The sequence below is a fragment of the Myripristis murdjan genome, chromosome 14 (assembly GCF_902150065.1).
Source record: "Myripristis murdjan chromosome 14, fMyrMur1.1, whole genome shotgun sequence".
Lineage (NCBI taxonomy): Eukaryota > Metazoa > Chordata > Actinopteri > Holocentriformes > Holocentridae > Myripristis > Myripristis murdjan.
This window is the reverse complement of record NC_043993.1, coordinates 22,126,702-22,137,154: the sequence shown is the minus strand read 5'-3', so window position 1 is coordinate 22,137,154 and position 10,453 is coordinate 22,126,702. Positions and strand designations below refer to the sequence as shown.

Sequence of the window (10,453 nt, the reverse complement as noted above, 5' to 3'; positions counted from 1 at the left end):
GTCCTAATCTTAAAGTCAAATGTATGCGAGAGAGTGCAATTCTTTTCTTTGTTATAATTTAAAATGATTGTTGAGGAAATGCTGTTTGCATAAATGCATGTTGTGATTTTTACAAGGTGTCACGGTGGTCTCGAGAAGATATTATGGGAACTGAAGCCTACACCTTCTTTGTTTGTCGTTGGTTAGTTAAGAAGTGATTGTAGGGAATCACAGAAAGATGTCTTTCAACTTCAAACATAAAAGTGGCGCCCAGAAGACAAAGGATATGCGTCAGTGGGGAGAAGAAGGAGGCCATGCCACCCTCTGATGGGAAGAGGAAGACACCGGCTCTCCTATCTCCACACTTTCTGGCACTTCTGCAAATTCCTGGATGCAGAAATTTACATCCTGAAATTCTCACATGGTCACGGTTTATTTAATATTTTCTTTTTTCTAGCTTTGCTGATTATATATAAAGATGTAGCGCCTGTTTCACATCTGTCCTCAAGGCATTACGTTTGTAAATATTTTTCTCAGGCTTTTATTGCTACACTGACCTTGGTCTTGAAGGTAATCAATGATTTTATGTTGATTTTATATTACAATCACAACAGCGTTAAATTTAGGACATATATGACAATAGATACAGTATATCCTGTCTAAGTGATGTGATACTTGACTGATCACCGCCCAGTTTCTCTTCCTGATGCTTCCCCTGTTCTCTCCGTGTGAAGAAATTGTCTCTTCAGGGAGGTCAGGGTTAGCATCCTGGACTTGTTTGGGATCTGTTGCTTTATCACTGCAGATGACTGCTGACAGGGGGGAGGGGGGTCTGTGCCCCACTTGTCTCTTCGCTCACTACATCATCCTACCATCCATAAAAACCAAGGAGATGAGTCCCACAGCAATTTCTTAAAGTCTTTCACCAAGATTGATGTTCTTGGAAATAAACAAGAGCAGTGAAGTGCCTGGCAGCCGCAACAAAGAAACAAAGAGAAATCTGTCAAAACAGGAAGCCCTGTGCATTCAGCTGACTTTGGAGGAAACAAATAAACAATTGAGAAAATAATTAGTGTGTAGGCTCAAGATAGGGACGAGGACAACCATGCAGTCAGCGTCTTCTGTAAGGCGCTCTAGATCAAAAACTGCAATTAAATTGTGAATATGGGGTTCACTGGAAGATATGACTCTATTCCATGATTGCTTTTATTCTTTCATGAGGTATTTCTTTTTAGGTGAAAATAAGCAGCCTTCAGAAGGAGGAATGTGGTCATTTAAAATACAGCATGATGAAATCCTGCCTTTTGTGTTGCCTGAATTTTTCACTCAAGCTGTTTAATATGTAGACTCAAATGTAGACTTAAAGATGCATGAGTAAAATAGTGTGATTTTATGAAATAGTGTTAACTGAGCTGCGAAAAGCCTTGACTTCCAATCCTTGAGTACAGCCTCGCAGATAGTCACTTTGTTGTTTTGTTTTGTTTTGTTTTTTGCAAGAGCGGATGTCTCACTTTGCAGACAAACTCTTCCTCTAAATCATCCCTTGTAATTAAGTCGCTAATTTAAAAAAACTTGTCTTTGAGCCGTGCTGAATCCAGACCCGTGATTGGCTGCGGCCTTTCAAAAATGTGAATCCCGCGGACGGATGTTGTGTCGCGATAGGTTGTCCCCTTTCTTGTGGAGAGCCTTCAGCCACTTCCGGTTACATGACGACGGCGTCGAGATACAAAAAAGAGAGAAGGAAAACAGGAAAATACCTTTCTTGGCAAGAACAGTGGAAACTTAACATTAATACTCGTGTTTGTAATAACCCGTTACTTATATGCGGGCACGGCTAACAGTCGATATCAGGTCATTCTGTGTCATTTCGGCGTCTGAGCAGAGGGAGACCACACATATTTGGAGTTTATTGTTCTTCGCCTGCTATCCACCTCGCACTAGCTAAGCTATCTCTGGGCTAACTCATTAGCTAGCTAGCTAACGTTACTTCCCAGCACAGTGTGCTCTTAGCCTTTTCAGCAGCTAGCCGCTGGGGAGGAAATAACACCGTTAAGACAGCCGATTTGCAGCTGGGGTCTGATAGCCTGCGTAAACTCGGTGACTTTTTGTTGTTGGGCTGAGAATGGCAACGTCGGCTCTGTACGCCTGTACGAAGTGTAACCAGCGGTACCCTTTCGAAGAACTGTCGCAGGGGCAGCAACTGTGCAAGGTTTGGGAGTGTGTGTGTGTGTGTGTGTGTGCCGACAAGACATGTCTCGGTAGTAAACATGTTCCCGTCTGGCTGCATGCTAAGCTTTAACGCCCATAAGTGAAGAATGTGCGGGCGGTGTATCGGACCGGTGTGTAGATGGTGTTGGAGCAGGCTATAGCTTGCATGGATTATGTAACAGCCTTTATCTTTCCAACCCTGGAAGCCCTAATGCTAGGGCTTCTGGTAACCTTGTTTAGATAATGCCGTACACGACCATGCTGGCCACCCGTGAAAGAGTGCCATAGCAGAGGACGTTCATGCATTTTGTCCGTGGTACACTGCAAAAGAGAAAATGCCACATTCAAAATCTGCCATCCCCAATCTGCATGTGTATGCGAGAAGGGATTTTCAAGTTCCATCAGCAGTGTCAACTTGTTGCTTCTCTTGGGTGTCTTATCTCGGATTGCCAGGAGTTATCAGGGCAGAGATGAGGGTTTTTAAAAACATAAATTACCAGAGAATTGTTTTTCTGTAGGGGGAAATTTCCATCACACATACAGACACCATTAGGAATTTGACCAGCACACTTATTGAGAAACAAAGCAGCATTTGTTCCAAGTCCTGTTAGCTTTTTTTTTTTTTTTTTTTTTAAAGAAGATTTTTTTTCCCGTCTGTTATCTTTTATCAGTAAGTTTAAAAACAGAGTCAGCTACAAAACTTGGAGGTGGTGATCTGTCATGCTTTCACCAGGGCTTAAACCCCAAACACAGAGGAAGTGTATCACTGAGGTATGAGGAAGATGTCCTCTGTCACTGCCTCCCTACTCGCTGTATTTTAAGTTTGGCTTGGTTTCACTAATATCAGGCAATATAGTAGGCAAAAATCTCTGAAAATTGCACAGGATTTTGCTCCACCTTTGAGCTGACACCAGGCTGAGCAACATACTTCATCTCACACGATGGCGTGCGCACACTCCTTTTCATCACAGCTCCTGCTCAGACTGCACTCAGTGTTGCTCTTGACTACCAAGTGAGCACCTCCGATTTTCTTTATTTTTTTAAATAGTGACTTGCGTTGGCATTCACTGCCTACATGAGCCTCAGACCTCCTTTGCACAGGTGCATATTGGAGTGTGATATGGGCTGAACAGTGTCAAACCAGGAGGCCGCATGGTCTTGTATGAGCAAGTAGTCAGAGGATAAACTGAAGTATTTGTTTTATGACATACACCCAACTTGTCAGGACTTCATATTTGGACAGACAGTATAGCTCAGGGCTGTGACTGCACAAACATGACTTAGTACAGGTTTTTTGATGTCTGCGTTATACATCAAATCATCTAATGGCACAATGTCCATGTCAGTGTGTTGTGCAAATGTTCATGCTATTAAAAGCACTAATATTCCTTTTGTTGTTGTAGGAGTGTCGCATCGCACATCCCATAGTGAAGTGCACGTACTGCAGATCTGAGTTTCAGCAGGAAAGGTGAGTCGCGTTGGTACGAACAAGGGCCACACCCAGTAATGAATCTCAGCCTGTGATTATTCTGGGATGATGAAATTCTTGACGGTTGTGTTATTCGCCACCAATGTAATGCGCTGATATTTTCCCTTTGCAGCAAAACAAACACAATCTGCAAGAAATGTGCTCAGAACGTCAAACAATTTGGGACAGTGAGTGAAGCCTTTCTCTTGTTTTCTAACAAAGCACTCCATGAACATTTTTAAGCTCTGTTATATTTGGTAATCCCAGTTGTATTCATTGCATATTTGTTTCAAGTCAGGTTATACTGAAGTGGTATTTTCTCCTTTTTTGTTAATATTTGGTGTTTCCTCTTCCCCTTGCAGCCCAAGCCCTGCCAGTACTGTAACATCATTGCAGCTTTCATAGGGACAAAGTGTCAGCGCTGCACTAACTCGGAAAAGAAATACGGACCTCCGCAGACCTGTGAACAGTGCAAACAGCAATGCGCCTTTGACCGTAAAGAGGAAGGCAGGAGAAAGGTATATACATTATACGTACACCCACACAGACCCCATCGCACTCACGTCCTGCATTCTGAACCCTGCAAGTGCTCTGGGCTGTTATCGGCTTCGGCTTTGATCAACATAGATGTAAACAGGTCGCCGAATCATTTGCAACTCACATAGGTGCAGCAGTATGATGTATGACCTACATTTTAGGTAGGCTCTCCTAACCGCAGTGTTACTTTAACCTGTGTAGTTTTATAAATTAACACAAAAACACTATCTATTGGATTGGATTCTGACTTATGTTTAGAGTATAATTGTAATGAGGCCCACTGGGATGAAAAATCTGAGAAAATGCTCTGTTAGGGTTCGGTTTAGTTTGGCTGAAAGATTGTGACACCACTGAACCTGTTAATGTAAACTGTGTCACCTGTTTTTTTTTTTTTTTTTTTAAGCAGGTAGTTTTAAAATAATCCTATGCACTTATTTGCTTGGCGTAAAAGTGGAATTAGGCTAACAAGCTGTGTTGTCTCAGGTGGATGGGAAGCTGCTGTGCTGGCTCTGCACTCTGTCCTACCGCCGCGTCCTGCAGAAGACCAAGGAGCAGAGGAAGGGCTTCGGCTCGTCTAACTCCTCCTCCCTGAATGAGAAAGACCACCACTCCAGACAGCACCATCACCACCACCACCACCAACACAGACACAGCAGCTCCCACCACAAGTAGGTCCTCCAGTTAGGTTACATTTCTTTGGCAACTCATCCATCCGCTGCGTAATCAGATTATTGATGTTGACTGCATTTAGCTGCAAGAAACTGAACAGCATTGGAAGGAATTTCTACAGATGATCTATGTTTGCTTTATACTTCTCATTTTGTTATTTACATGAGTTACTAACAAGAGGAAAAGATCTGGCCATGTAACAGCAAAGATATTTTTTACAGACTGAGTGGGAGTTTGAGTCCAGAGCAGGAGCAGGGACTGTGGAAGCAGAGGTAAGAAACTTTTACCCCTTCAGAATCACCTCTTCAGTTTTTTTTTTCATGTTATTTATGGGTACCTCACAAAATGAAAAATGGCTGATGGCTGCAGTTTTGGGGCCCAAGTTGTACACTGCTGTTTGATTTTCTGTGCAGCCATAAGTCGTCTTCAATCCAGAAGGAGACTCCAAAGAAGAAACCAAAACTGGAGATGAAGCCATCCAATGGGGACAGGTATAATAGGATTTTTCAGTTGCTTTTGTGAGAAGTCTAGATTTCTTCAAATTGTGGCTTGATATATATAGAGAGAAAGGCTAGGCTCATTTAGGGTTCAGCATCAAAAATTTGCCACGGATACGCTTTAGGTGTGTTCAGTGTAAAAATGCAACTGTGCAGAGGTACGCAAGACCAAAAGAACTGCGATAGGCCTGCTTGGGTCACATTGTATTTCCTCTCACATTTGCAGATGTTTTTCACTTACAGTGTACAACACATCATTCACAAATTTTAAATATTGCCCGACGACACCAAATTAATAGCGAATAATAACCTAAAACATGAGTTTAGACATCATCATGTTAGCACAATTACTTCTGTTTTCATCTGTGCTTTGTTGGTATGGATGTAGCAAACTTGAAGCACTGCTATCTGTTTTCACTCCCTTGAGTTGGCAGCTCATTACCAGACATCTCTTCCTCTCTCTGACTTTTTGTCTCATCAGTAGTTCCATCACTCAGTCTATGGATTCTGGCGGAACGGACAACTTCATCCTCATCAGCCAGCTGAAAGAGGAAGTGATGTCCCTCAAGAGACTTCTACAGCAGAGGGACCAGACCATTCTGGAGAAGGACCGCAAGGTACGCCACCTGCCTCACCTGACCTCCAGCTCAGTGTAATTAAAGCTGGGTTACTCAAGGCTAGTTGCAATAGGTAGATTTACTGATTATATCTTTGTCTCTTAGCTCACGGAGCTCAAGGCAGACTTTCAGTACCAGGAATCCAATATGAGAGTGAAGATGAACAACATGGAGAAAGCGCACAAAGAGGCCATGGAACAGCAACAGGTAAGAAACATTTGTCATGTCCTGCAAATGCTCATTTGGGGGGGGATGTCAGTGCAGGGAATGCAGTAGTGAGTAGGCACGTGGAACCTGATAACCAAAGTGTTTCTGGGAAACCATGTTGGACTAAAAACTCAAAACAAAACTTCTACCACATATCCATCCATTCCACTGAAGAGATGTAGGGAAGCAACATTTTCTGGTGTTGGGGAGCATCAATGAGAAATTCACTGCAATGCTGAATTTCTTATGGGCTTGGGAAAAAGTCCAACAAGCAACATTATGCATCCCAAAACCCAAAGTTAACTGGATCAATCCAGTTAACTTTGTTCAGTGTTCTCTGCTACTCATGAATTGAATGTAATAGTGTGCCATGAAGAAAATGACCCAGTGTGTTGTCGTCATAGATGGAGGCAACTTTGACCTGCTCACCATTCATTTCCCCTTTCCTTCAATACTGGAAAATGCAAAGGAAGTGTATACTGCCTTATTTTATTTGAAAAGTCCATGGATTACTATGGGCAACAACAACAGTTTTTATTTGGACAGGATTAGTTTTACAAGGAGCAGTGGGGTAATGTAATCATTACTAAAACATGTCTGTAATTTTAATCTGCTCCAAATTTGCCATATCTGTAGTTTTACAGCCTTTGCCCATTTAAAATCTAGGTTTCTTCAAGCCCCCCTAAAATGTTCAATAGAAACAATTTGAGGAAAATCTAGTCCTATTCGAACTGACATCCCTAAAATTGTGGTCGATTCTGTTTCCACTAGCTACAGCTTTCGTGATTTGGTCATTTTTTCAGTGGGGATGTTGAGATCAGACCCAGAGTCTCAACTCTGCTCTAGTTACAACTTCTCTTTGCTCTTGCAGCCTTGCTTTGTTTAACTGTCAGCATCAATTGTGGAAGTCATGTAAATCTATAGTGCAGAATTCCTTCCCAATAGGGCTTAAAATGTCATTTCAGTAAACAAGGACACATAAATATTGCATAGTGGTCATGCCTTAACAGCTTTCCAGAAAATTAGAATAAAGCTCGATCCTGGGTGTTTCATTTACAATAGTGTTTTTTTGCTGTTATTGTGATCTTCAAGTATATCTGCGATGTAAAATCTAAAGGCTGAAGTACAGAGCTGCTGTTTAAACATTGATATAACATTGATGGCTAATGCAAAGTGGCCACATCCACAAGTCCTCCATGCACAGATGCCAGACCAAATCATAAACCATTTAGACATCAGTGTGCTATCGCTACAGCAGCCCATAGTCAGAGTGTCACATTTGGTATCAAAGTGATTTTCCTGCAATTTGAGCTTGCTTCACATGACACTAATAATTCACTCAGTGTTCACATCTAACCATTACAGCTGTTATTTTGTGTTATAATTGTAAATCTGTTGTTGCCGTGTCTAATAAGCTCATGGTCAGCACTAGTTACGTAATTACCAGCTGTTCCAATTTGCATTTTCTATTTGTACCATCTCACTGGTTAAATCTTGCATGTTTTAGCTGAATACACTTGAGTTAGCAGCACCTTGTGATGGATATAAACCAATGCTTTGAAATTGTAATTTCCATCAGCTAGCTAGTTTTTTTTACCACTACAGTATTCACATGGTGTTTGATGGTGCTGACAGTTTAAATCACAAACAGATTTCAGTGAATTTGTGTGCAGCGGTTTACCAGAACGTAGTGGTTAGCATTGTGCATATATAGATAGAAAAAGCCTTCATTGTTGTTGTACAAATACGGCGAAATTAGGAGCGCTGATCAGTGCAATTAATACGACAATTCAAGACAGACAACAAGCACACATCCAATAAATATGAAACTAAAGTAAATACTATAAAAAGAATGGATGTCGCATTTAAAGAATGATATTGCACTTTTGTTTTACACATTTCTACTTATACAATGCTGACAAAGGCTCATATAAGCCTATCGATATCAGATTTCTAATTCAAGTTTACCATTTATTTCCACAGGCTAAAAACAGAGAGTTGATGAAACAAGTGGCTGCCCTCTCAAAGGGAAAAAAGTTTGACCGGACAGGAAGTTCGCTGCTCTTACCCTAACAATAGGCCGAGCCGGTAACAACACAGAGTGGCTTCATTGTTGTAACACTGTGAGTCTCCCCTCCTGTGTTTCCTCAATCTTTGCCATCAACATTGATTATGTTCTTAATTGGTAAAGCCAGAGACCATGTTGTACATGGCAAACAGAACCATCCTCCAAATGTCAACGTATTTTACATATTTTATGATGACTTTGCCACTGGATGGGTTGTGACTTTGGAAGGAATGGAGGATGAAGCCCTCATTTAAACACTGCCGGGCCAAAAAACGAGCATGGTGTGCATATGTGGATAGCATTCTGTCGGCTCCATGTATCCACTTGATTTCTATGGATGTCATGCAATTTATTTATTCAACTGTATTTCTTAGCTTTTTTGTTTCCTCACAACATACTCAGAGAATCTCCCGTATTTTGGGGTTTTCTTCAATAGCAATTAGTTATATTTTTCTAAATGGACGTGAATATGGAAGACAAGCTCTCCTTTATGGAGACCCTACGCAACTTTACAATGTATGCAAATGTGGGAAGGGTGACCGCAGACTTGCTGCCCAGCAGTAGAGTACTCTCTCAGTATCAATCGGACAACAACCAATGAACATTTTAAAAGGCTGTTTGATAAGAGAGAGACACCTCCTGGCTGCCCTCTTTCTCACTGTGTGACAGCTGTAGTGCTTTGCTGTTTCTCTTTAGTGGAACGATTGTAATACTGCATGATTTTACTGCCATATACCGGTTGGCATTGTGGTCACATGTACTGTAATGTACTTTTAGACTTCTTTTCCCCTATCTTTTAATTAGTTTTTATAAGAATCACTTGTAAAGATATTGCTGGGGTCAGCCATTGTATTTAAACTATTGCTTGTATCTGTTTTAGTGAGTATGTGTATGGTAAGGCCAGTTGAAATTAACACGTCTGTAGAATATGCTTTTTAAAGGAACACACCTTTCACCATGCATTATTGAGCTGGTTTCATACTGTGGCGTACAGGATCACTTTTGTACTTTTTTCCAAACCCAATGTTTTAAAACTATTAAAACTGGCTAAACTGATGTTATCGTGTTTTTCTTTTATAATTTTAAGACCTGAGCGTTAGTTCTCTTTGGTTGAACTTTGTTTCCCTTGGCATCTGTTTTTGTGCCATGCTGTTGTGCAGACTTTTTAGACTAGAAATAGCCGATTATAAAGATGTAAGATGATAGAGTGATGGTCCTTTCATACTGTATGTTTTCACCACTAAATACTGTCTTAGGGCCCACTCACATTGGCAAGTTTGAGCCCGTATCGTGCTAACGCCAAAATCCCCCCCTCCCCAGTCCCCGGCTGGCCTGCACTCACATTACCTTTTTCCCAAACGCGCCCAAGCACGATTGCCCCCGGTGTGCGCGTCATCACGTTGAAATACGACAACAGGCATGGCCCGACGTCATTATAAATCAGTATAGTTCAAATACATTCATCATGTCTTCCTTTTAACTAAAAAACGTTTTTGGTCCTTTTAATCAGACATGGGATGTTTATTTACCTTGACAGTTTTGGAGGAAACTTCCTCCTTCTTCAGAAAGCGTCCAACTGACAGCCGGAGCGGCACCTGTCAGATCCGGCAGACCGGGTGACCGGGTGGCCGCACACCGCGCGGAGCCGCGGCCAGTGACGGCCGGTGCCGACGCGGTGCCGGCTAGCACCAGGTCTGCCGGATCTCCGCACACAGACTGCTGTACTTTCATTATAAACCGACTTTTGTTTATACGCGGTTGCAGCAGCACAACGGACAGTGACACAGACAACATGGTTGATTATTGATTGCGCAACGCGGCCATTCGCCGGTAATCAAGCTGCGCACATTAAACAATTTTGCAGAGGCAGGAGGAAAGTTGCATGATTTACGTCCGCGCACTGCGTGCGTGACCGTGCATGTGCTCGTGTACGCGCCCGTACCGCGCTGAAGCACACCTCCTCCAACCGTGCCAGAGCGGGGGAAGTGTACTGTATTCAAGCACGATACGGAGCGATCACACTGGTCAAAGAATCCGGATTTTAAGGGCAATCGTGCTTGGGCGCGGATCAAACTTGCCAGTGTGAGTGGCCTCTTATTGTCCACCTCGATGTCAGGAAGCTAAGCTCCTTTTAACCAGAATAGGTCGACTGCTAATCCTACATAACCTACAGAGAGGAGAAACTGGAAGCAGAGGTTGCAGA

General features: G+C 42.2%; 1 protein-coding gene across 2 annotated transcripts; it reads left to right on the top strand.

The window, feature by feature from the left end:
- The first annotated feature begins 1,644 nt into the window (after nucleotides 1-1,644).
- fam76b (family with sequence similarity 76 member B) lies at nucleotides 1,645-9,306 on the top strand. 2 transcript variants are annotated; one of them, XM_030069416.1, is made up of 10 exons: nucleotides 1,645-2,188; nucleotides 3,591-3,655; nucleotides 3,789-3,843; nucleotides 4,018-4,173; nucleotides 4,676-4,860; nucleotides 5,083-5,133; nucleotides 5,275-5,352; nucleotides 5,843-5,975; nucleotides 6,081-6,182; nucleotides 8,166-9,306. In XM_030069416.1, exons 1-10 carry the CDS (start codon nucleotides 2,102-2,104, stop codon nucleotides 8,253-8,255), a joined length of 1,002 nt encoding a protein of 333 aa, XP_029925276.1. In that variant the 5' UTR covers nucleotides 1,645-2,101; the 3' UTR covers nucleotides 8,256-9,306. The 2 variants fall into 2 exon arrangements, with proteins under 2 accessions (XP_029925276.1, XP_029925275.1); XM_030069415.1 differs by having other exon boundaries at nucleotides 1,648-2,188; nucleotides 5,840-5,975.
- The last annotated feature ends 1,147 nt before the right edge of the window (nucleotides 9,307-10,453 follow it).

Coding starts and splice junctions, on each gene's coding strand:
- fam76b (XM_030069415.1), top strand. CDS start 2,102: ATGGCAACGTCGGCTCTGTACGCCTGTACGAAGTGTAACCAGCGGTAC. Junction 3,844..4,017: donor ACGTCAAACAATTTGGGACA/GTGAGTGAAGCC, acceptor TTCCCCTTGCAG/CCCAAGCCCTGCCAGTACTG. Junction 6,183..8,165: donor AGGCCATGGAACAGCAACAG/GTAAGAAACATT, acceptor TTATTTCCACAG/GCTAAAAACAGAGAGTTGAT.